General features: G+C 42.5%; 1 protein-coding gene across 1 annotated transcript; it reads left to right on the top strand.

Moving 5' to 3' along the window:
• zgc:158689 (uncharacterized protein LOC791177 homolog) lies at positions 1-25,492 on the top strand. The gene is made up of 16 exons (XM_052507435.1): positions 1-150; positions 3,714-3,843; positions 4,031-4,106; positions 4,330-4,416; positions 17,770-17,831; positions 17,925-17,996; positions 18,138-18,275; positions 19,953-20,105; positions 20,189-20,365; positions 20,564-21,218; positions 21,325-21,529; positions 21,686-21,750; positions 21,925-21,961; positions 22,341-22,596; positions 22,685-22,725; positions 22,869-25,492. Exons 2-16 carry the CDS (start codon positions 3,796-3,798, stop codon positions 22,939-22,941), a joined length of 2,145 nt encoding a protein of 714 aa, XP_052363395.1. The 5' UTR covers positions 1-150; positions 3,714-3,795; the 3' UTR covers positions 22,942-25,492.
• Positions 25,493-27,546: the final 2,054 nt, after the last annotated feature.

Below are 27,546 nucleotides of genomic sequence, written 5' to 3'. Positions count from 1 at the left end.
GGCGGGGGAGAGATTGAGATTTAGTGCACTGCTGGGTGAAACAACCCCCCACTAACGAAGGGGAAAGCAATAGAAGATAAGGAAAAACATACAAAAGGCAAAACGGCGTTTCGGTCATCTGTTTTTTTCCCAACAATGAGCTCAGAAAAGGTACAATTCCACTTTGTATCAACTATTTTGCTGCTTATCTAACTTTGAATGAATTGCGCTGAGTTTTATATGTCGGCCTAGAGATCAACAGGTGTTGCTGAATTAAGGCTATAGACTGGTGATACTGATTTGCTGAGAGAGTAATGTCTCTCATTTCGTCCACTTTCACATCTCGATAATTCGTTTAACTTGGTTTAGAGAAGATGTTTCGTATTTTAGTTATGTATGCCAATAAGAGTCAAAGTGATAACCACAACCTCAAATCCTCCAATCTGTTTATAACGTTCCTGTTTCACAGACATTTGTTTATTATATTTTTCACCTATGATGTTACATCTCTGTCACATTTGTAATTGTTGCCAAAACCAGTGTAATCAAATAAAAATCATGCAGAGCTTGTCAACAGTTTTCAGTTGTTGACGTTATGTCGGCCTAGTAGCTGTTTCTGAAACATCTTTGGCAACTAAATGTAAAAATTGTATTTCAATACCTATATTACAAAAGCCGTTTCAGGTCATTTGTGTTTTAGTAAATTGATTATAGTTTTGCTGTGTAATTCTATATTTGGCTATGTTGTCATTGAGCATGAAAATTGGTTCTCAATTGACCAACCTGGTTTGAATAACAAGAAATTAATTAACCACTTAAATTGGACCTTGAAAATGTGCCTCAATCTGCAGATTAACGGTCAGTTTACCAAACACCAATCCTAACCGTCAGGACATAACAAGCATAACTGATTGTAGATCAGCTCTCATGGGGAACCAGAGGTGTGTGTTGAGTTGGCTAGAAATAAGTCCTGGGTTTTTAATTTAACCTTTATTTAACTAGGCAAGTCAGTTAATAAGAACAAATTCTTATTTACAATGACCGCCTACCAGGGAACAATAGGTTAATAACTGCCTTGTTCAGGGGCAGAAAGACCCATTTTTACCTTGTCAGCTCGGGATTCGATCCAGCAACTCTTTCAGTTACTGGCCCAATGCTCCAACCACTAGGCTACCTGACACCCCAAAAAATGTGTTTCTGCCCAGTCAACAATAGGATATTGATCAAGGAAATTCTTCATTGGATTTCTTCAGATATTGATAACAGTTCTTTGTGCACTTCTGCTTACCCAATTAGTCTTACTCCAGTCTCCTTTTCCCCTCACACACCTGATTTACTTACAAAAGGCACATCTCAATAGGTGGTCCAGGTATAACATGACATAGTGGGGTGTGGGCCTTTCCTCTTTGGTTCTCTATTGCTCCTCCAACAAGGGGGAGGCCAATGACATCACATCAGACCATCAGACCAACCCATACAGGAAAAACCACAGGAATTTCACATGTGAATAGTGAAGTTAATGCAATAACATGTGACAACATGGAAAGCAATATGTGATAACATGAAACTATACATGTGAAAACGTGATCACATTTGAAGTGTTCCAAAAACACATTTTCACATGATTTCATATGTAAAATTTCACTTGAAATCAAGATTTTTTTTTTCTGTAAGAGTAATAACTCCTTTAACATTTGCAGTTGTGTCACTATTTTGCTCCCCAAAAATGACCCTCCTGTGTGTGTACATTACTGTATTTATACTTGGGATATTCAACAGGAAAACGTCAAATTGCTGGAGGACGTCTTACACATAAGCTCAGGGCCTCCTTGAACATAGGTAGCAAAAAGTCCATAGGAGGTCAGTTGTACTGTACAGGGCTGTAACCCATACATCTGTGGAATCAAATGATGTCATCAGGTCTATTCAACAGCAGCCTGACTGGTCAGTGTTACCAACACATGTCTGTCTGCCCAATGATCATCCACTGACATCAACAAGTGAGCCAATGCATGACATGCTGCAGAATGCCACAACACACAGGATGTTGTCTGAAAGGAGCATGTGTGAGCCTTAGTGTAGAGTGAGGTCAGATGTGTGTGTGTTGTCCCACACGAGGACCACCGTGCTGTAACACTAGAGAGAAGGGGCTTGTGTGAGAGCCACTGTACATTCATCATGGCTAGAGTACTGTAGGTTTACAGAGTAGACCTTGAATGACTATAATTATTTCTGAGACGGTCTATAATACTGTATCAGAACTATGTCTATTCTGCCCGCTCTATTTCCACCAACCCATGTAATGAAGCGTCATAAGCATGACACAAGTATGGCCTAAAGTGGTCTATATTACCAATCTTCTGATTGTGTCATGTAATAAGTTAGGCTTTATAATGGAACAGTTTGAATGGCCTGTTACTCAGTGTGCTGTAGCTTGCAGGTAAAGCATTTCACTGTACCGTTTAAACGTGCTGTATCCTGTGCATGTGACAAATACTTTGATTTGATTGGATTATATGTTAGAGTAAGAAATGCATTTTTTTCCAGTAGGTGCTCCACCACTGCAGACACCATGTATTATACAGGGATACCCTGGTGTATTTTGCTTAGGTCATGTGATCTGTGATGCATCTGGACGTCTGTTATTACTTCTGCGTCTGAGTTGTGAAGTTTTAAAAAACGTAACCCCCATAAAACATTATTACCAAAATGTGTCTTAAAACAGCAGTCAGACCATCCTTTGATTCCAGGCCCTGAGGTTGTATTTCCTGCTTCCATAAGGATGTGAATAACACGGCACTTAACTTTTGCGATTGAGTCCACCAATTACTTTATCACTACCCTACAATAGGGCAACCCAAATGTTTCTGCTACCAGTTTGTTTCAGACCAGTCATAACCCCTCAGATAAGAACAATGGACTTTTCCAACACCAGGCACAAGTGTCATGGCACTGAATAAACATTGGACCACAGAGAGAGAACCGTTGCTGAACTGACCAAGCTGTTCGGTGACAGAATTCCCCCTGGATTAAATAGCTAAAGTCACGCTGAACTCCGCTTTTCCCCTTACAGCCCTCCTTTGTTATCCTACAGAGATTACATGAAAAATGTTGACCCATATCGGATAATGGAGCAGGACATAAAGTGAACATTTCCAGTCGTTAGCTCTGGAAGGTCACCCTCTTGATGAGGAGCAGCCGGGCTTCCCAAAGACTGGCTCCAGACCCACTGGTGGGCTGTGGTTTATTCCTCTTGGGTCACGGCATAGGACTGCTAGAAGTCTTGGGAATAGACTTAACACAGTCCCAAACAACTCTAAAAGATGGGTCACAGCACAAGCATGTTGGGTGGTAGTTTAGGGATAAGCTGTCTGGTCATTGCCTCCTGTATGGATCATAGACCACTGATAAAACCCTCCATCTCACTCTGTATGGGTGAGTGTGATTTGCCAGGTCACCTCCAAACACCTCAGCCTGAATACCTCTCTTGGTTGTCTTGTTAGACCTCTCATAGAAGTTCTTTATACTTGAATTAATTGTACATTTCGGTCATTTAACAGACACTCAACCCTAATTGTTCCTATGGATAAGTGCCTTGCTCAAGGGCACATCAACAGATTCTTCACCTAGTCTGTTCTGGGATTTGAACCAGAAACCTTTTGGTTACTGACCCAACACACTTAACCTCTAGGCTACCTGCCAACACTTGTTTTTCTCCATCTTTGTGTTTCCAGGGGACTTCAGTCTGCTGTTGTAAAGCCTAATACCCTCAGATACAGGGGAGGAGACTACAATACATAAACATTCTGAAACACCATGTCTCGTTCAGACGAGGTCAACAAGATGACAGAAAACGTGTATAAGGTACAGTGTGTGTAGGTTTGTTGTCTCCAAGAGCAATGAATTAGCCTGTAGATGTAGTCAGGCGGGTGCCCTACATAACACTTTTGTTGAAACTCAGTCTGCTAGCAGCAATGATCACAGACTGTGACTAAGTGGTAAGTTGAAGAGGAGACATGAATATTGTCTCTTGTTGTCATGTGTTTTGTAGGGGATTCTGGACCAGTTCAACCCCAGTCTGAAGAACTTTGTGACCATGGGGAAACACTATGAGAAAGCCCTGACAGGTGAGAGAGAGTTGTGTGCACACAGTATACTGTATAATGTGTGCTATAGCATATCTAGTGGCGTTGGGTGGGCAAGTTGGTAGGGCATGTTTGTTTGGACATTTTAATGATTGCTCTCTGGTGTCTGGCATAGAAGCTGCATTCCACCCAGGCCCAATCCTGAAGCCCATTTAGAGGGTCTTTGTTACATGGTGCCCCTCACTGAAAGGTGTTTTCCTCTCAGGAGTGACGGTAGCAGCCAAGGGATACTTCGATGGTCTGGTCAAACTGGGAGAACTGGCCAGCGACAGCCAAGGGTCCAAAGAACTGGGTGAGTGACTGAGTGGGTGGGTGACTGGGTGAGTGACTGGGTGGGTGACTGGGTGAGTGACTGGGTGGGTGGGTGGGTGGGAGAGACTGAGAGAGAGAGACCGGTGGGTGGGGTGAGAAACACTAAGGGACTATGGGAGAAGAAGCGAGCTAGAGAGTGGAGGAACGAGAGCAAGTAGGGGGTGAGGGAGGGAGCTGAGAGTGAGAGCGAGAGTGAGGGAACTGAGGCAGAGGGAGAGAGTGGGGTGATTGTTGAGAGATTAACAACACCACATGATCTCATTGTAATGCTGCAAACAGTCAGGAAGGGGGAGGGAGGGAGAGATGCCAGACACCACAAACTACTGTGCTGTGGGAGAGAGACACACACATTCTTTACCTCATTGGCAGACTCACAGCTGACATCATAGACTGAGAAGTTGAGAGATACAATCATTCAGTCAGTTAACAGCTCCAGGTGAGATAAGATACTACTTTATTGATCCGACACCTCAGACACAATATTGCACATACAGACAACGTGAAGTCACAACAAGTGTTTTTTTTCCCAGCCCTTTTATCCCGCTCTGTATCCCTGTGTTGATGATGTATCCTCTGTATCCTGTGTTGATGACATATTCTCTGTATCCCTGTGTTGATGACGTATTCTCTGTATCCCTGTGTTGATGACGTATTCTCTGTATCCTGTGTTGATGACGTATTCTCTGTATCCCTGTGTTGATGACGTATTCTCTGTATCCTGTGTTGATGACGTATTCTCTGTATCCTGTGTTGATAACGTATTCTCTGTATCCTGTGTTGATGACATATTCTCTGTATCCCTGTGTTGATGACGTATTCTCTGTATCCCTGTGTTGATGACGTATTCTCTGTATCCTGTGTTGATGACGTATCCTGTGTTGATGACGTATCCTGTGTTGATGACGTATCCTGTGTTGATGACGTATCCTGTGTTGATGACGTATCCTGTGTTGATGACGTATCCTGTGTTGATGACGTATTCTCTGTATCCCTGTGTTGATGACGTATCCTGTGTTGATGACGTATCCTGTGTTGATGACGTATTCTCTGTATCCTGTGTTGATAACGTATTCTCTGTATCCTGTGTTGATGACGTATTCTCTGTATCCTGTGTTGATGACGTATTCTCTGTATCCCTGTGTTGATAACGTATTCTCTGTATCCTGTGTTGATGACGTATTCTCTGTATCCTGTGTTGATGACGTATTCTCTGTATCCTGTGTTGATGACGTATTCTCTGTATCCTGTGTTGATGACGTATTCTCTGTATCCCTGTGTTGATAACGTATTCTCTGTATCCTGTGTTGATGACGTATTCTCTGTATCCTGTGTTGATGACGTATTCTCTGTATCCTGTGTTGATAACGTATTCTCTGTATCCTGTGTTGATGACGTATTCTCTGTATCCTGTGTTGATGACGTATCCTGTGTTGATGACGTATTCTCTGTATCCTGTGTTGATGACGTATTCTCTGTATCCTGTGTTGATGACGTATCCTGTGTTGATGACGTATTCTCTGTATCCTGTGTTGATGACGTATTCTCTGTATCCTGTGTTGATGACGTATTCTCTGTATCCTGTGTTGATGACGTATTCTCTGTATCCTGTGTTGATGACGTATCCTGTGTTGATGACGTATTCTCTGTATCCTGTGTTGATGACGTATCCTGTGTTGATGACGTATTCTCTGTATCCTGTGTTGATGACGTATTCTCTGTATCCTGTGTTGATGACGTATTCTCTGTATCCTGTGTTGATGACGTATCCTGTGTTGATGACGTATTCTCTGTATCCTGTGTTGATGACGTATCCTGTGTTGATGACGTATCCTGTGTTGATGACGTATTCTCTGTATCCTGTGTTGATGATGTATCCTCTGTATCCTGTGTTGATGATGTATTCTCTGTATCCTGTGTTGATGACGTATTCTCTGTATCCCTGTGTTGATGACGTATTCTCTGTATCCTGTGTTGATGACGTATTCTCTGTATCCTGTGTTGATGACGTATTCTCTGTATCCCTGTGTTGATGACGTATTCTCTGTATCCTGTGTTGATGACGTATTCTCTGTATCCCTGTGTTGATGACGTATTCTCTGTATCCTGTGTTGATGACGTATTCTCTGTATCCTGTGTTGATGATGTATTCTCTGTATCCTGTGTTGATTACGTATTTTCTGTATCCCTGTGTTGATGACGTATTCTCTGTATCCTGTGTTGATGACGTATTCTCTGTATCCTGTGTTGATGACGTATTCTCTGTATCCTGTGTTGATGACGTATTCTCTGTATCCTGTGTTGATAACGTATTCTCTGTATCCCTGTGTTGATGACGTATTCTCTGTATCCTGTGTTGATGACGTATTCTCTGTATCCTGTGTTGATGACGTATTCTCTGTATCCTGTGTTGATAACGTATTCTCTGTATCCTGTGTTGATGACGTATTCTCTGTATCCTGTGTTGATAACGTATTCTCTGTATCCTGTGTTGATGACGTATTCTCTGTATCCCTGTGTTGATGACGTATTCTCTGTATCCTGTGTTGATGACGTATTCTCTGTATCCTGTGTTGATGATGTATCTCTGTATCCTGTGTTGATAACGTATTCTCTGTATCCCTGTGTTGATGACGTATTCTCTGTATCCCTGTGTTGATGACGTATTCTCTGTATCCTGTGTTGATGACGTATTCTCTGTATCCTGTGTTGATGACGTATTCTCTGTATCCTGTGTTGATGACGTATTCTCTGTATCCTGTGTTGATAACGTATTCTCTGTATCCTGTGTTGATGACGTATTCTCTGTATCCCTGTGTTGATGACGTATTCTCTGTATCCTGTGTTGATGACGTATTCTCTGTATCCTGTGTTGATGATGTATCTCTGTATCCTGTGTTGATAACGTATTCTCTGTATCCCTGTGTTGATGACGTATTCTCTGTATCCCTGTGTTGATGACGTATTCTCTGTATCCTGTGTTGATGACGTATTCTCTGTATCCTGTGTTGATGACGTATCCCTGTGTTGATGACGTATTCTCTGTATCCTGTGTTGATGACGTATTCTCTGTATCCTGTGTTGATGACGTATCCTCTGTATCCTGTGTTGATAACGTATTCTCTGTATCCCTGTGTTGATGACGTATTCTCTGTATCCTGTGTTGATGACGTATCCTCTGTATCCTGTGTTGATGACGTATTCTCTGTATCCCTGTGTTGATGATGTATCCTGTGTTGATGATGTATCTCTGTATCCTGTGTTGATGACGTATCCTGTGTTGATGACGTATTCTCTGTATCCCTGTGTTGATAACGTATTCTCTGTATCCCTGTGTTGATGACGTATTCTCTGTATCCTGTGTTGATGACGTATCCTCTGTATCCTGTGTTGATGACGTATTCTCTGTATCCCTGTGTTGATGATGTATCCTGTGTTGATGATGTATCTCTGTATCCTGTGTTGATGACGTATCCTGTGTTGATGACGTATCCTCTGTATCCTGTGTTGATGACGTATTCTCTGTATCCCTGTGTTGATAACGTACCCTGTGTTGATGACGTATTCTCTGTATCCTGTGTTGATGACGTATCCTGTGTTGATGACGTAATCTCTGTATCCCTGTGTTGATAACGTACCCTGTGTTGATGACGTATTCTCTGTATCCCTGTGTTGATGACGTATCCTGTGTTGATGACGTATTCTCTGTATCCCTGTGTTGATGACGTATCCTGTGTTGATGATGTATCCTCTGTATCCCTGTGTTGATAACGTATCCTGTGTTGATGACGTATTCTCTGTATCCCTGTGTTGATAACGTACCCTGTGTTGATGACGTATTCTCTGTATCCCTGTGGTGATGACGTATCCTGTGTTGATGACGTATTCTCTGTATCCTGTGGTGATGACGTATTCTCTGTATCCCTGTGTTGATGACGTATTCTCTGTATCCTGTGTTGATAACGTATTCTCTGTATCCTGTGTTGATAACGTATTCTCTGTATCCTGTGTTGATGACGTATTCTCTGTATCCTGTGTTGATGACGTATTCTCTGTATCCTGTGTTGATGACGTATTCTCTGTATCCTGTGTTGATGACGTATTCTCTGTATCCTGTGTTGATGACGTATTCTCTGTACCCTGTGTTGATGACGTATCCTCTGTATCCTGTGTTGATGACGTATCCTGTGTTGATGACGTATTCTCTGTATCCTGTGTTGATGACGTATTCTCTGTATCCTGTGTTGATGACGTATTCTCTGTATCCTGTGTTGATGACGTATCCTGTGTTGATGACGTATTCTCTGTATCCTGTGTTGATGACGTATCCTGTGTTGATGACGTATTCTCTGTATCCCTGTGTTGATGATGTATCCTGTGTTGATGACGTATTATCTGTATCCTGTGTTGATGACGTATTCTCTGTATCCCTGTGTTGATGATGTATCCTGTGTTGATGATGTATTCTCTGTATCCTGTGTTGATGACGTATTCTCTGTATCCCTGTGTTGATGATGTATCTCTGTATCCTGTGTTGATGACGTATCCTGTGTTGATGATGTATTCTCTGTATCCTGTGTTGATGACGTATTCTCTGTATCCTGTGTTGATGATGTATTCTCTGTATCCTGTGTTGATGACGTATTCTCTGTATCCTGTGTTGATGACGTATTCTCTGTATCCTGTGTTGATGACGTATTCTCTGTATCCTGTGTTGATGACGTATTCTCTGTATCCTGTGTTGATGACGTATCCTCTGTATCCTGTGTTGATGACGTATTCTCTGTATCCTGTGTTGATGACGTATCCTGTGTTGATGACGTATTCTCTGTATCCTGTGTTGATGATGTATCCTCTGTATCCTGTGTTGATGACGTATTCTCTGTATCCTGTGTTGATGACGTATCCTGTGTTGATGACGTATTCTCTGTATCCTGTGTTGATGACGTATCCTGTGTTGATGACGTATCCTCTGTATCCTGTGTTGATGACGTATTCTCTGTATCCTGTGTTGATGACGTATCCTGTGTTGATGACGTATTCTCTGTATCCTGTGTTGATGATGTATCCTCTGTATCCTGTGTTGATGACGTATTCTCTGTATCCTGTGTTGATGACGTATCCTGTGTTGATGACGTATTCTCTGTATCCTGTGTTGATGATGTATTCTCTGTATCCTGTGTTGATGACGTATTCTCTGTATCCTGTGTTGATGACGTATTCTCTGTATCCTGTGTTGATGACGTATTCTCTGTATCCCTGTGTTGATGATGTATCCTGTGTTGATGACGTATTCTCTGTATCCTGTGTTGATGACGTATTCTCTGTATCCTGTGTTGATGACGTATTCTCTGTATCTTGTGTTGATGACGTATTCTCTGTATCCTGTGTTGATGACGTATTCTCTGTATCCTGTGTTGATGACGTATTCTCTGTATCCTGTGTTGATGACGTATCCTGTGTTGATGACGTATTCTCTGTATCCTGTGTTGATGATGTATTCTCTGTATCCTGTGTTGATGACGTATTCTCTGTATCCTGTGTTGATGACGTATTCTCTGTATCCTGTGTTGATGACGTATCCTGTGTTGATGACGTATTCTCTGTATCCTGTGTTGATGACGTATTCTCTGTATCCTGTGTTGATGATGTATCCTCTGTATCCTGTGTTGATGACGTATTCTCTGTATCCTGTGTTGATGACGTATCCTGTGTTGATGACGTATTCTCTGTATCCTGTGTTGATGATGTATTCTCTGTATCCTGTGTTGATGACGTATTCTCTGTATCCTGTGTTGATGACGTATCCTGTGTTGATGACGTATTCTCTGTATCCTGTGTTGATGACGTATTCTCTGTATCCTGTGTTGATGACGTATTCTCTGTATCCTGTGTTGATGACGTATCCTGTGTTGATGACGTATTCTCTGTATCCTGTGTTGATGATGTATTCTCTGTATCCTGTGTTGATGACGTATTCTCTGTATCCTGTGTTGATGACGTATCCTGTGTTGATGACGTTCTCTGTATCCTGTGTTGATGACGTCTGTATCCTGTGTTGATGACGTATTCTCTGTATCCTGTGTTGATAACGTATTCTCTGTATCCCTGTGTTGATGACGTATCCTGTGTTGATGACGTATTCTCTGTATCCTGTGTTGATGACGTATTCTCTGTATCCCTGTGTTGATAACGTATTCTCTGTATCCTGTGTTGATGACGTATTCTCTGTATCCTGTGTTGATGACGTATTCTCTGTATCCTGTGTTGATGACGTATTCTCTGTATCCCTGTGTTGATGACGTATTCTCTGTATCCTGTGTTGATGACGTATTCTCTGTATCCTGTGTTGATGACGTATTCTCTGTATCCTGTGTTGATGATGTATCCTGTGTTGATGACGTATTCTCTGTATCCTGTGTTGATGACGTATTCTCTGTATCCCTGTGTTGATGACGTATTCTCTGTATCCCTGTGTTGATGATGTATCCTGTGTTGATGACGTATCCTGTGTTGATGACGTATTCTCTGTATCCTGTGTTGATGACGTATCCTGTGTTGATGACGTATTCTCTGTATCCCTGTGTTGATGATGTATCCTGTGTTGATGACTCTGTATCCTGTGTTGATGACGTATTCTCTGTATCCCTGTGTTGATGATGTATCCTGTGTTGATGATGTATTCTCTGTATCCTGTGTTGATGACGTATTCTCTGTATCCCTGTGTTGATGACGTATTCTCTGTATCCTGTGTTGATGACGTATTCTCTGTATCCTGTGTTGATGATGTATTCTCTGTATCCTGTGTTGATGATGTATCCTGTGTTGATGACGTATTCTCTGTATCCTGTGTTGATGACGTATTCTCTGTATCCTGTGTTGATGACGTATTCTCTGTATCCTGTGTTGATGACGTATTCTCTGTATCCTGTGTTGATGACGTATTCTCTGTATCCTGTGTTGATGATGTATTCTCTGTATCCTGTGTTGATGACGTATCCTCTGTATCCTGTGTTGATGACGTATTCTCTGTATCCTGTGTTGATGACGTATCCTGTGTTGATGACGTATTCTCTGTATCCTGTGTTGATGACGTATCCTCTGTATCCTGTGTTGATGACGTATTCTCTGTATCCTGTGTTGATGACGTATTCTCTGTATCCTGTGTTGATGACGTATCCTGTGTTGATGACGTATTCTCTGTATCCTGTGTTGATGACGTATCCTCTGTATCCTGTGTTGATGACGTATCCTGTGTTGATGACGTATTCTCTGTATCCTGTGTTGATGACGTATCCTCTGTATCCTGTGTTGATGACGTATTCTCTGTATCCTGTGTTGATGACGTATCCTGTGTTGATGACGTATTCTCTGTATCCTGTGTTGATGACGTATTCTCTGTATCCTGTGTTGATGACGTATTCTCTGTATCCTGTGTTGATGACGTATTCTCTGTATCCTGTGTTGATGACGTATTCTCTGTATCCTGTGTTGATGATGTATCCTGTGTTGATGACGTATTCTCTGTATCCTGTGTTGATAACGTATTCTCTGTATCCTGTGTTGATGACGTATTCTCTGTATCCTGTGTTGATGATGTATTCTCTGTATCCTGTGTTGATGACGTATTCTCTGTATCCTGTGTTGATAACGTATTCTCTGTATCCCTGTGTTGATGACGTATCCTGTGTTGATGACGTATTCTCTGTATCCTGTGTTGATGATGTATTCTCTGTATCCTGTGTTGATGACGTATTCTCTGTATCCTGTGTTGATGACGTATTCTCTGTATCCTGTGTTGATGACGTATCCTGTGTTGATGACGTATTCTCTGTATCCTGTGTTGATGACGTATTCTCTGTATCCTGTGTTGATGACGTATCCTCTGTATCCTGTGTTGATGACGTATTCTCTGTATCCTGTGTTGATGACGTATCCTGTGTTGATGACGTATTCTCTGTATCCTGTGTTGATGACGTATTCTCTGTATCCTGTGTTGATGACGTATTCTCTGTATCCTGTGTTGATGACGTATCCTGTGTTGATGACGTATTCTCTGTATCCTGTGTTGATGACGTATTCTCTGTATCCTGTGTTGATGACGTATTCTCTGTATCCTGTGTTGATGACGTATCCTGTGTTGATGACGTATCCCTGTGTTGATGATGTATTCTCTGTATCCTGTGTTGATGACGTATTCTCTGTATCCTGTGTTGATGACGTATTCTCTGTATCCTGTGTTGATGACGTATTCTCTGTATCCTGTGTTGATGACGTATTCTCTGTATCCTGTGTTGATAACGTATTCTCTGTATCCCTGTGTTGATGACGTATCCTGTGTTGATGACGTATTCTCTGTATCCTGTGTTGATGACGTATTCTCTGTATCCCTGTGTTGATAACGTATTCTCTGTATCCTGTGTTGATGACGTATTCTCTGTATCCTGTGTTGATGATGTATCCTCTGTATCCTGTGTTGATGACGTATTCTCTGTATCCCTGTGTTGATGACGTATCCTCTGTATCCTGTGTTGATGACGTATTCTCTGTATCCCTGTGTTGATGACGTATTCTCTGTATCCTGTGTTGATGATGTATCCTGTGTTGATGATGTATTCTCTGTATCCTGTGTTGATGACGTATTCTCTGTATCCCTGTGTTGATGACGTATTCTCTGTATCCTGTGTTGATGACGTATCCTCTGTATCCTGTGTTGATGACGTATTCTCTGTATCCCTGTGTTGATGACGTATTCTCTGTATCCTGTGTTGATTACGTATTCTCTGTATCCCTGTGTTGATGACGTATTCTCTGTATCCCTGTGTTGATGATGTATCCTGTGTTGATGACGTATTCTCTGTATCCTGTGTTGATGACGTATTCTCTGTATCCTGTGTTGATGACGTATTCTCTGTATCCTGTGTTGATGACGTATTCTCTGTATCCTGTGTTGATGACGTATTCTCTGTATCCTGTGTTGATGACGTATTCTCTGTATCCTGTGTTGATGACGTATTCTCTGTATCCTGTGTTGATGACGTATTCTCTGTATCCTGTGTTGATGACGTATTCTCTGTATCCTGTGTTGATGACGTATCCTCTGTATCCCTGTGTTGATGATGTATTCTCTGTATCCTGTGTTGATGACGTATTCTCTGTATCCTGTGTTGATGACGTATTCTCTGTATCCCTGTGTTGATGACGTATCCTCTGTATCCTGTGTTGATGACGTATTCTCTGTATCCTGTGTTGATAACGTATTCTCTGTATCCTGTGTTGATGACGTATTCTCTGTATCCTGTGTTGATGATGTATCCTCTGTATCCTGTGTTGATGATGTATTCTCTGTATCCCTGTGTTGATGATGTATCCTCTGTATCCTGTGTTGATGACGTATTCTCTGTATCCCTGTGTTGATGACGTATTCTCTGTATCCTGTGTTGATGACGTATTCTCTGTATCCTGTGTTGATGACGTATTCTCTGTATCCTGTGTTGATGACGTATTCTCTGTATCCTGTGTTGATAACGTATTCTCTGTATCCTGTGTTGATAACGTATTCTCTGTATCCTGTGTTGATGACATATTCTCTGTATCCTGTATTGATAACGTATTCTCTGTATCCTGTATTGATAACGTATTCTCTGTATCCTGTGTTGATAACGTATTCTCTGTATCCCTGTGTTGATGACGTATTCTCTGTATCCTGTGTTGATAACGTATTCTCTGTATCCTGTGTTGATGACGTATCCTGTGTTGATGATGTATCTCTGTATCCTGTGTTGATGACGTATTCTCTGTATCCTGTGTATCCTGTGTTGATGATGTATCTCTGTATCCTGTGTTGATGATGTATCTCTGTATCCTGTGTTGATGATGTATCCTGTGTTGATGACGTATTCTCTGTATCCTGTGTTGATGACGTATTCTCTGTATCCTGTGTTGATGACGTATCCTGTGTTGATGATGTATCTCTGTATCCTGTGTTGATGATGTATCCTGTGTTGATGACGTATTCTCTGTATCCTGTGTTGATGATGTATCTCTGTATCCTGTGTTGATGACGTATCCTGTGTTGATGATGTATCTCTGTATCCTGTGTTGATGATGTATCTCTGTATCCTGTGTTGATGACGTATCCTGTGTTGATGATGTATCTCTGTATCCTGTGTTGATGATGTATCTCTGTATCCTGTGTTGATGACGTATCCTGTGTTGATGATGTATCTCTGTATCCTGTGTTGATGATGTATCTCTGTATCCTGTGTCGATGACGTATCCTGTGTTGATGACGTATTCTCTGTATCCTGTGTTGATGACGTATTCTCTGTATCCTGTGTTGATGATGTATCTCTGTATCCTGTGTTGATGACGTATCCTGTGTTGATGATGTATTCTCTGTATCCTGTGTTGATGACGTATTCTCTGTATCCTGTGTTGATGACGTATCCTGTGTTGATGATGTATTCTCTGTATCCTGTGTTGATGATGTATTCTCTGTATCCTGTGTTGATGACGTATCCTGTGTTGATGATGTATTCTCTGTATCCTGTGTTGATGATGTATTCTCTGTATCCTGTGTTGATGACGTATTCTCTGTATCCTGTGTTGATGATGTATCCTCTGTATCCTGTGTTGATGATGTATCCTCTGTATCCTGTGTTGATGACGTATTCTCTGTATGCTGTGTTGATGATGTATCCTCTGTATCCTGTGTTGATGATGTATCTCTGTATCCTGTGTTGATGACGTATCCTGTGTTGATGATGTATCCTCTGTATCCTGTGTTGATGATGTATCTCTGTATCCTGTGTTGATGACGTATCCTGTGTTGATGATGTATCTCTGTATCCTGTGTTGATGACGTATCCTGTGTTGATGATGTATCCTCTGTATCCTGTGTTGATGATGTATCTCTGTATCCTGTGTTGATGACGTATCCTGTGTTGATGATGTATCTCTGTATCCTGTGTTGATGATGTATCTCTGTATCCTGTGTTGATGACGTATCCTGTGTTGATGATGTATCTCTGTATCCTGTGTTGATGATGTATCTCTGTATCCTGTGTTGATGACGTATCCTGTGTTGATGATGTATCCTGTGTTGATGTATCCTGTGTTGATGATGTATCTCTGTATCCTGTGTTGATGATGTATCTCTGTATCCTGTGTTGATGATGTATCTCTGTATCCTGTGTTGATGATGTATCTCTGTATCCTGTGTTGATGACGTATCCTGTGTTGATGATGTATCTCTGTATCCTGTGTTGATGATGTATCTCTGTATCCTGTGTTGATGATGTATCTCTGTATCCTGTGTTGATGATGTATCCTCTGTATCCTGTGTTGATGATGTATCCTCTGTATCCTGTGTTGATGATGTATCCTCTGTATCCTGTGTTGATGATGTATCCTGTGTTGATGACGTATTCTCTGTATCCCTGTGTTGATGACGTATTCTCTGTATCCTGTGTTGATGACGTATTCTCTGTATCCTGTGTTGATGATGTATCCTCTGTATCCTGTGTTGATGATGTATCCTCTGTATCCTGTGTTGATGATGTATCTCTGTATCCTGTGTTGATGACGTATCCTGTGTTGATGATGTATCCTCTGTATCCTGTGTTGATGATGTATCTCTGTATCCTGTGTTGATGACGTATCCTGTGTTGATGATGTATCTCTGTATCCTGTGTTGATGACGTATCCTGTGTTGATGATGTATCCTCTGTATCCTGTGTTGATGATGTATCTCTGTATCCTGTGTTGATGACGTATCCTGTGTTGATGATGTATCTCTGTATCCTGTGTTGATGATGTATCTCTGTATCCTGTGTTGATGACGTATCCTGTGTTGATGATGTATCTCTGTATCCTGTGTTGATGACGTATCCTGTGTTGATGATGTATCTCTGTATCCTGTGTTGATGATGTATCTCTGTATCCTGTGTTGATGATGTATCTCTGTATCCTGTGTTGATGATGTATCTCTGTATCCTGTGTTGATGACGTATCCTGTGTTGATGATGTATCTCTGTATCCTGTGTTGATGATGTATCTCTGTATCCTGTGTTGATGATGTATCTCTGTATCCTGTGTTGATGACGTATCCTGTGTTGATGATGTATCTCTGTATCCTGTGTTGATGACGTATCCTGTGTTGATGATGTATCCTGTGTTGATGATGCATCCTGTGTTGATGATGTATCTCTGTATCCTGTGTTGATGACGTATCCTGTGTTGATGATGTATCTCTGTATCCTGTGTTGATGACGTATCCTGTGTTGATGATGTATCTCTGTATCCTGTGTTGATGACGTATCCTGTGTTGATGATGTATCTCTGTATCCTGTGTTGATGACGTATCCTGTGTTGATGATGTATCTCTGTATCCTGTGTTGATGACGTATCCTGTGTTGATGATGTATCTCTGTATCCTGTGTTGATGACGTATCCTGTGTTGATGATGTATCCTGTGTTGATGATGTATCTCTGTATCCTGTGTTGATGATGTATCCTGTGTTGATGACGTATCCTGTGTTGATGACGTATCCTGTGTTGATGATGTATCTCTGTATCCTGTGTTGATGATGTATCCTGTGTTGATGATGTATCTCTGTATCCTGTGTTGATGACGTATTCTCTGTATCCTGTGTTGATGATGTATCTCTGTATCCTGTGTTGATGACGTATCCTGTGTTGATGATGTATCTCTGTATCCTGTGTTGATGATGTATTCTCTGTATCCTGTGTTGATGACGTATTCTCTGTATCCTGTGTTGATGATGTATCTCTGTATCCTGTGTTGATGACGTGTCCTGTGTTGATGATGTATCTCTGTATCCTGTGTTGATGACGTATCCTGTGTTGATGATGTATCCTGTGTTGATGATGTATCTCTGTATCCTGTGTTGATGATGTATCTCTGTATCCTGTGTTGATGACGTATTCTCTGTATCCTGTGTTGATGACGTATTCTCTGTATCCTGTGTTGATGACGTATTCTCTGTATCCTGTGTTGATGACGTATTCTCTGTATCCCTGTGTTGATGACGTATTCTCTGTATCCTGTGTTGATGACGTATTCTCTGTATCCTGTGTTGATGACGTATTCTCTGTATCCCTGTGTTGATGACGTATTCTCTGTATCCTGTGTTGATGACGTATTCTCTGTATCCTGTGTTGATGATGTATTCTCTGTATCCTGTGTTGATGACGTATTCTCTGTATCCCTGTGTTGATGATGTATTCTCTGTATCCTGTGTTGATGATGTATTCTCTGTATCCTGTGTTGATGACGTATTCTCTGTATCCTGTGTCTTCTTGGGGTTTCCAGGAGACACATTATTCCAGATGGCCGAGGTGCACAGGCAGATTCAGGTTCAACTGGAGGACGTGGTGAGTGTTTACCTTGTGTGTGCGTGTGTGTGTGGTGATATGATTGTTAACTATTGTGATGCTGTATAAATGATGGTGAAATATGATCTACAGTTGAAGCTGTTCCATTCTGAGCTCCTGTCCCAGTTGGAGCAAAAGCTGGAGTTGGACATTAAATATCTTACCGTGAGTTTATCTATGCATGTTACGTTAACATATTTCCTTCTCTCTACAGCGCAACCACTTTTCTGACTAACTATTTTTCTATCTATTGCTCTGTCTCTCTCTCAATCGGGTTTTCTCGCTCCCGTTCTCTCTCGATCTCAGGCCACGTTGAAGAAATATCAGAGTGAGCGCAAGTCGAAGTCGGAATCTATCGAGTGCTGCCAATCACAGCTCAAGAAGCTGCGCAGGAAGAGCCAGGGCAGTCGCCACCCCAACAAGTATGGAGATAGGGAGATGCAGGTAACTAGCATCCAACAACACCATTTTGTGTCAGTAGTGCTTTGAGTGTAAGGTTTCAATGATGCATTTGTGTATTTTTGAAACACTTACAATGTGTTTTGATACTTGAGATTTGTGTGGGATTTTCTTGGAAACACCACCAGACTAAATCATCTTACTCAGCATTACAAGGCACAGTCAAGTGTTTGTGTGTGTGTGTGTACAGTCTGTGTGCAAGTATGGATGAGATTAAACAGCAATCTGGCTCATCTGATTTGGCTTCCAGTCCTTACTGAGGTAAAAAAAGGGGATAGGGAAGAGAAAGAGGAGAAATCTTAGGAATGAGAAAACAGGAAATAAGAAGGGGTGGACAATGGAAGAGAAGGTTAAGGAAGGTGAGGGATAATATTTTGTGATTAGGATTTAGTTTATCGCTGCTCAGCAGACAGGATATGATGTCACTTCTTCCCTTTGGTTCCTCCGATGAGCCTCTCTCCCGACAGTGTATTATAAAGGTCACATATCTCCTACTCCTCTGCCTCTGTTCAAATCAAATGTATTTATATAGCCCTTCGTACATCAGCTGATATCTCAAAGTGCTGTACAGAAACCCAGCCTAAAACACCAAACAGCAAGCAATGCAGGTGTAGAAGCACGATGGCTAGGAAAAACTCCCTAGAAAGGTCGAAACCTAGGAAGAAACCTAGAGAGGAGCCAGGCTATGAGGGGTGGCCAGTCCTCTTCTGGCTGTGCCGGGTGGAGATTATAACAGAACATGGACAAGATGTTCAAATGTTCATAAATGACCAGCATGGTCAAATAATAATAATCACAGTAGTTGTCGAGGGTGCAGCAAGTCAGCACCTCAGGAGTAAATGTCAGTTGGTTTTTCATAGCCGATCATTGAGAGTATCTCTACCACTCCTGTTGTCTCTAGAGAGTTGAAAACAGGAGGTCTGGGACAGGTAGCATGTCTGGTGAACAGGTCAGGATTCCATAGCTGCAGGCAGAACAGTTGAAATTGGAGCAGCAGCACGGCCAGGTGGACTGGGGACAGCAAGGAGTCATCATGCCAGGTAGTCCTGAGGCATGGTCCTAGGGCTCAGGTCCTCCTCCGAGAGAAAGAAAGAGAGAATTAGAGAGAGCATACTTAAATCCACACAGGACACCGGATAAGTACTCCAGATATAACAAACTGACCCTAGCCCCCTGACACAAACTACTGCAGCATAAATACTGGAGGCCGAGACAGGAGGGGTCAGGAGACACTCTGGCCCCATCCGATGATACCCCCGGACAGGGCCAAACAGGAAGGATATAACCCCACCCACTTTGCCAAAGCACAGCCCCCACACCACTAGAGGGATATCTTCAACCACCAACTTACCATCCTGAGACAAGGTCGAGTATAGCCCACAAAGATCTCCGCCACAGCACAACCCAAGGGGGGTGCCAACCCAGACAGGAAGATCACGTCAGTGACTCAACCCACTCAAGTGACGCACCCCTTCCAGGGACGGCATGGAAGAGCACCAGTAAGCCAGTGACTCAGCCCCTGTAATAGGGTTAGAGGCAGAGAATCACAGTGGAGAGAACAGAACCGGCCAGGCAGAGACAGCAAGGGCGGTTCGTTGCTCCAGAGCCTTTCTCTGTTATGCTGCATTTGTTTTTATGTGTGTGTTTGCTAACCTCTGTCAGTATGTGGAGCTAATGAGTCGTCGTCAGGCTGAGTTGGACACGCTGGTTGCTGTGGGTTACCGCTCGGCGCTGACGGAGGAGAGGAGACGATACTGCTTCCTTGTGGACCGCCAGTGTTCAGTCACCAAGCTGCTCATCAACTACCACTGCAAGGTACACACATACACACACACACACTCACGGTCCCTGACCCCCATCCAACTGCCAACCTGCCTCTCCTTCCTCCCTGTGTCCAGGTAAGAGAGCTCCTGTCACAGAAGCTGTCCTCATGGCAACAGTCATGCTCCCAGCCAACCAGACTACCTGAACGGGCCCTCAACCTGCTGCGTCACACCGCCCCTCAGGGCTCTGGGGCATCTGGGATAGCTGAGCTCCTCCGACATGCCAAGCTGGGCGCTGCACAGCCAGAACAGGTGAGGACAAGGGGTTTCAGTTCATTAGTAGGAATTCACAGATGTCTGAATTACATGTACTTCAGAAGATAAATATTATAAGATTAGGGTATTCTGTTATTTAGACAGCATTCAGATGATTTTCAGTCATTTAGCAAAATTCCATTGTTTCTTCTCATCTCTCTGTCTTATCTCTCTCTTACCATTTCTCTCTTTCAGAGGCTGTCAGTACAGGAGGTGCCTCCCTTGTTGAATGGTGGCTCCCAGCAGCAGAGACCCATCTCCTCTTCTTCCCAGAGTGACATCCCCCCTCCCCAACATTCCCCCGGACCCCAGACCTTCCGCTCCCTCGCTGCCACTGGAGGGGCTATTGGAGGGAGTGGGGCAGGCTCCCCTCAGCAGACCAGCACGCCTATTAGTGTCTCAGCTAGCCCCAATGCTAACAACAACACAAGTGCTAATGCTATCACTACTGTTAACACTCCCACCACTTCATCCACCTCCTCCACGGTTGGCTCCAGCCAAGCCCAGCAGACCTCTCTTCTCCTGGCCACCAGCACCTCCAGCCTTTCTCCTAGTCTGATCCCCTCCACTGTGCTTTCTCTCAGCCAGGGTTCCCCATCCTACTCCTCCCTACAGGGCCTGGCCCTGCCGTTGTCCCTCAGTGCCCCTCACAGTCCTCCACTACCCCACAGTGCACCTCTCTCCAGAGCCATAACCCCCTCACTGCATCACCAGGGAGTGCTAGGAGGAGGGAACACACCATTGCTGTCCCATAATCCCATGCTGATGAAGGCAGCGGAGATGTATGGAACGTCTACGCTGCCGTTGCCTAGGAGACCAGTCAGCGAGGCCCGGGTGGGAGGGTTTATGGGTAGGTTTTGATACCCCCTTAACTTATTGTCCATTTCTTTCCCAATGTGATGTCTATTTAATTAATTTCACATTCCCTCTCTCCTCTGTCCCTCTCTATCTTCCAGGTTCCACTCTGCCCAGAGACAGAGTTCTCCCTCTCTCCAGCCCATCTCGTGTGGAAGCCATATTTGCCCACGCTCCTGGGGGTTCAGAGGGCAGTGGAGTGGGCGGGGCCTGCTTACTTCACTTCCTGCCAGGCGACGCTCTCAGCCTCCTCATCTCTGAGCCCAGAGACGGGTGGCACTATGGTCAGAACGAACGGACGGGACGGTAAGAGTTAGAACCCACTATTCAGCTGTACAAAATCCTACAATTCTTCAAACACTAACTGAGGACTGTTCTGAAATGACATATTCAGGCAATCCATGGGTTTTCTAGGTTATATACGGATAATACCAAAACAATTCCTCCCTCTCTCCCTTACAGGAAAGGCTGGTTCCCGTTCTCCTACACTAAATCCTACCCCAACACCTTGGATCCCTCGACAGCAGGTCCGTCACCATAGAAACAAGAAACTGGTATGATATTGTCATATCATTCCTCAAAATGTTATTGTCTTAAATGGAAGTTAACTTGTAGGGTTATGATTCAATCTTGACACTGTAACTCTAGAAATCCTTCCGCTATGCTCTCCACCCTTCCCTGTATTGACTCTGATCTAACAGCTTATAGCTGCAGCGTTGTCAACAACATTGTCTGTCAGTACGATGTCTACAAACTGGCAGTGATGACTTTGGCTTTTTCACAGGAAGTTGAGAGAGATCACTGACACTTTGACACAGATATGCTGTTTTTTCCTCTAAGTGTCATTATCATTTTGATGTGTCCATGCCAAGCAAAGAGACCGGGCCTTTAGAGAATGAATGACCATCATTCTTTCCATCTACCTCAGCTCTGTCCTAATCTTCTCGCACCTCGTAGGTCCCCTTTGCTCTCCAACATCAACAGTAAAGTTGATGAGTTAGCATGACCACTTTCCTCCATTTATCCTCAGTCTGAAATGTCAGAACAATATGCCTGCTATTGTCATTAAGGATATTGAGTTGAGCAAGACACTTATTTACCACTGGTTTCTCTCCAGCTCCCCGCTCCTCTCTAAGGTCAACAGTACCAGTACGGGTCAGTTAGATAAGCTGGTCTCCCCAGGCCTGCCTGCCCTGACCCCTGAGTCCGAGGAGGAGCGCTCCTTCCCCCCTCAGAGGGTCAGCACCTTCCGCCCGCGCCCATACAGCATGGCCGACTCCAACCAGGTCAGCCTAAGGCCGAAGGTCAGAGGTGAAGGGGTAGAGTGGGCAGGGCCCCCTGACCGACCGGCTCTGTCAATGCTGATGCAAGAGGTATAGATGGCTTATAATGACAGAATATAATGTAGATATGATATGTAATGGGTTAATAACACTAGGATCTTCATCGCTTTTACTACAGCTCTCCTCAGACTTCACCTCTCCTCCACCCTCCCCAACCTGGTAAATGCATTCTTTATATTATTTATACAGTAGATATACTGCATTGCAGTAGTCACCAACTCTGGTCCACTTTAGATAGATGACTGTCGATAAACGTGTCTAAGCTCCTGTCATGCCTGATATGCACATTGTCTCCCTGGCAGGACCAACCCATTTGCCCATGTCCGGCTCAGAAAGACGGTGACCAACGATCGCTCTGCACCCATCATCGAATAGGACATGGTCTCCTTGTACAGGCATCCAATGGGGAGGTGTTGAATTTGTTCTCAGAGTCCAGTAACTGTGTTGGTTGAGTTCTCAACTGTTGAGCCTTAAGAGAAAGCCTTAAGTAAACCTTTCTGTTCATGTTGGTTATTTACAAGTGCTGATTAGATGTGTATTAATCAGGCCTAAGTCAAAATACAGACACTTATGTGGTGTTATATTTGAAGATAGAAGAATCAAAGCTGAAATTTGAGTGACATAACATTAATTGTCAAAGACCCTTTGGACAAAATGAGAACTTGAATAAAAATCCACCCTAGTATTTGAGAATTATAGAGTAAAAAGATGAGTGTGAGTTGGAATTTAAAAAGCTCTGTGATGTTAGCAAAAACACAAACAGATGAGGGACATTTTGTCAGAATGTCCAACATTAACATTTGAGCCCTGGGCATTACTGATAATTTTACAATGTTATTTTCATTTTACAACACTTTTCTAGAAGTAACCTTGGTAGAAAATGTTTTTTTTTTGTCTGTACCCTTTCAGGGACTGATGCCTGGTAGCAGCCTGTAGTTGGGTAATAGTTTAATGAATTATAGCATACTTTACTTGTACCATTAGGAATTGTCTTAAAGGACAGGCTCCTGTTTTATCAGTATTTTCATTGAGGAGGATTTTTTAGAAGAGTTATGCAGAGATATGTGTGTAGGATCCAGGAAAATCCAAACATGTGGAAGAATTGTCATAAAATGTTTGTCATTGTTGGGATTCAATAAGAGTATGTTTAAACACATTGTTAGCTAGGCAGATGTAGTTCCACGATAGATGCAGACCTACCAATCACTTTGTACAACTTAATTGACATGTTCTCTGTATGAAGATTTAAAGAAAAGTGTATTGATGTTGCTTACTGATGTCATCAGCAAAATGCTGGGTAGGAATAAGTTTAAACACCAATATTTTTTTAAATAATTTGTTTTAATGTGCGGTAGGATTTTTATAAGGAATTATATTTTTAAGATCAACTGATCAATTTACAAAGGCAATTGATGTGATATGTTATACACAGAAATATGTTGCATTGCAAAGCTATTGCTGCTAGTTTGGGATGTGTAGATTGTATTGAGCGTTTACCTTCAAGAGTCTCTGTTATCGACAGAAACTTATTAATAGAAGTAAGAAGGAGCAACCGTACAGATGTAGGATCTTTATTTGATCACTCTTTTGTTGATGAGAATGTTCCTGCGTAGCAGGAAATGCAAACTTGTAGATGTAGATTAATTTACATTTCTTGTTGCTGCAGGATTATTTTCCTGCACCTGGCTAAAATGAAGATCTTACATCTGTAACAATGCATCCCTGTGGGGTGAACTGTACTTCTATTTGTATTGGACAGGTAGAAGAGGAAAGAAACAGTGGAGGGTTTGGAGGATGGGTTTTCCTGGACAGTAGGTCTGAGAAATTGGCATTGTGTTGAGGGATAAAAGTATAAGAAAAGAGATGGATTCAGCTGGTTTGTTTTTACTAGTGTCTTCTCGATTGATTTCGAATTCCACTCCAACAGATTGTTCACATCTAGCAGATTTTAGCTGCACGTTTACCAATTGCAAACCGTACAGAACCTTATTTAAAGGGCGAAGACTGATTGTGTTTATGAAGTCTAACTTTGAAAGTGTTGAGGAAAGTATTTGGAAAGTGGAACAGTGTGTGAGCAAGTGTCAATGGTAAACTAGATGTAGAAAGTAGTATTTTTCTCTCACTTTCTCCATGTCTGGTGTCTCTAGACTGTCATCTGGTATCTCGCTGGTGTCTCTGTCATCTAGAAAACTGCAGTTGAGAGATTCAGGGTGGAAATATGTGGCTGGGAAAATGGAGTTTCTCTTTATGATCTTTATTCTGATTTCCGGCCCTTACAGTGTATAGTTCCTCCTCTCCTCATGTTTCTGTATCGTATTAACTTGCATCTCTAACCTAGCCTGTGAAATGATTGACTTTCTTGCTATGGTAATTCTAACACACAATAAAAAAAAATTGATGTTGATTTAAATACTGAGTATAGTGAAATCACATAGTTGAAGTTTACTTATGTTTGTACAAATTGCAAAAAAAAAAAACGTTTTTGATCTTGTTTAACTTTGTTATTCCTTAACCTTGCACCTTTTTTTCACCATCCTAACCTTCAAAATATGACCTTTCAATGTCAATCTAGCTATATGAGAATGGGATCCAGTTGTAAAAGGCAAAAGAAAAATGATGCTGTGGTGACTATTCAGGATCTTATATTCCGGAAGCCTCAGTTAGTAGGATTGTCTTAAATACGTGTTTAAGAACTAAACATTTGCCTCTGCCCCTACTTTTAATTCCATCTTTTAATTTGTTTTGTTATATAATTGTTTTGTTACTTCATCTGTAGCTTTTTTCTCTTTAAAACAACATTGCCTTTCCGAGACACACAACAATCATGGTCACTGTATAAAACCTTACAAATACACACACATTCCTGATGCCACTGTTATTGTATTTCTTCCCAATGAATACTTCAATAAACATGTTAATCACTATACCCAGTGTTCATCTTCGCATTGAACAACCAAACCATTTAGCTGGTATTTGATTTAAAATCTCCTCAGCTTCAGTGGAATTGAGTGGCCACAAATGCCTTATACTCCTTAATCCATAAGACCCTATGCACATAATTAGTACAATTTTACTGTAGGCAATAGTTTCAATAGTCTTTTTTTGATTTTACGGTATCCAATTGGTAGTTAGTCTTATCCCATCGCTGCAACTCCCGTTTTCTTGTCACAATTACCCGCTTAACCAGCCACAACAATGTGTTGGAGGTAATACTGCACCGTGCATTGTGCCCAGCCTGCCACAGGTGTCGCTAGAGCGCAATGGGACAAGAACATCTCTGCCGGCCAAACCCTCCCCGAGCCCGAACGACGCTGGTCCAATTGTGCGCCGCCCTATGGGTCTCCCGGTCACGGCCGGCTGCGACAGAGCCCGGACTCTAGTGGCACAGCTAGGCAGCTAGACCACTGCGCCACTCGGGAGGCCCCAGTTGTCTATGTTCTTGATGATAAAGCATTCCGATGCCGATTATGTTTTTAGGTGTAAAATAACATTTCCACATTGCATGGACAACAACATTTTTCTAATGTAATCTATTTAATGTATTTTATAAACAGATTTAATTCTTAATAAGTGTGGCCATATATGTGGCTGGTGGGGAAACATAGAAAGTCAGATGTACGAAGAGCCCCCAGCACCTCCTCTGAGATAAGGGTGTGGACTGGACTGCTGAACATCCCAGCCTCCTGGAACTCTCTGGACCAGCCAGGGGCCCCCAAGGAGGTGGCCTGCTGGAAGGGACCCCGTGGGGCCAAGTCTGGGATCCAGCCTTCAGATGAGTCCTCATCATGGGAGCTGAAGGGGTCTTGAGGGAAGTCTCCTGAAATACAGTGTAGCATCTCGACTGTTTCTCATGCTGCTCAAAACTCAAAGATTGCTATAATTCCGTAACTAAAAACTAGCTGGATCGGCATTCAAACTTCTTTCATCACACCAGTTAACTGTCTAACAGGATGTAATAGGTACAGTCAGATACTGTATTCCAGTATTCCAGTTCCACTAATAGGTACAGTCAGATACTGTATTCCAGTTCCACTAATAGGTACAGTCAGATACTGTATTCCAGTTCCAGGCACCAGAGTTGCACCACTTCTGTTCCAGCCCAACACACCTGATTCAGCTACTCAACTAAACATTTACAGCCACTGATTAGCTGCATCTGGTGTATTAGTTCTGGGCTAGAATAAAATGTGCAACACTTAGAAACACTGAGCTATAAGCCAGCTGAGATAAAGCTTCTCCAGCCAGCAGCATGCCTCATCTGCACTGAGTGACCGTCTTCCTCCACAGGTGAAGATGACCACTGGAATGAACTGTCAACCACACAGCGACACTCTATATGTTTTTCTGTCTATCGCCTGCAGCTCAGCCACCAGCAGATACACGCTAGTACCACTGCTTTCCACATCATATCCCAGGAGAAAAGAGAACAAGTGATTGGAGATTCTAGATTTGGAGCAGGTGTTCATTTCAAGCTTTCTCTGTGTTGCCAAGAGTTATGTGAGTTCCTCAGTGACCTGAGGTTGGTTTATAAAGGGGTCCTCAGCCCTGTGAGGAAGAGGTGTAACCTGAACACAGACACCCCCAGGAGACCAATAGATAAGAGAGCAGAGAGCTTTATGGACACAAAGCACAGACCAAAGGTGCCATAATTAACCAATACTTCCCAAATTGGGAATGATATCAGAGGGCTTTGTAATCTGATTTGATTTTTAAATACATTTTCTGGATGTCAAAGCCACATTTAAAATTCTAAATTCCCACCCCTTTTTTTGTGGTCATCCACCATCTCAAATCCACTTGACTGCCAGACATTTCTTGTGTAATGTCTGAAGTGTGTGTAGGGCTAGTAGCTTGTAGTTCTAATGTCTGTTGCCTATTGTATAAATGTACATAATAGGTTAATGCAGTATACATTGTATATTAGTAGGTTTCCTAACATTAATTTCTGAATTGAATCAAGGGTGTATTAATCCAATGAGG

The sequence above is a fragment of the Oncorhynchus keta genome, unplaced genomic scaffold (genome assembly GCF_023373465.1).
Source record: "Oncorhynchus keta strain PuntledgeMale-10-30-2019 unplaced genomic scaffold, Oket_V2 Un_contig_29555_pilon_pilon, whole genome shotgun sequence".
Taxonomy (NCBI): Eukaryota; Metazoa; Chordata; class Actinopteri; order Salmoniformes; family Salmonidae; genus Oncorhynchus; species Oncorhynchus keta.
This window is presented reverse-complemented; position numbering and strand designations above follow the sequence as displayed.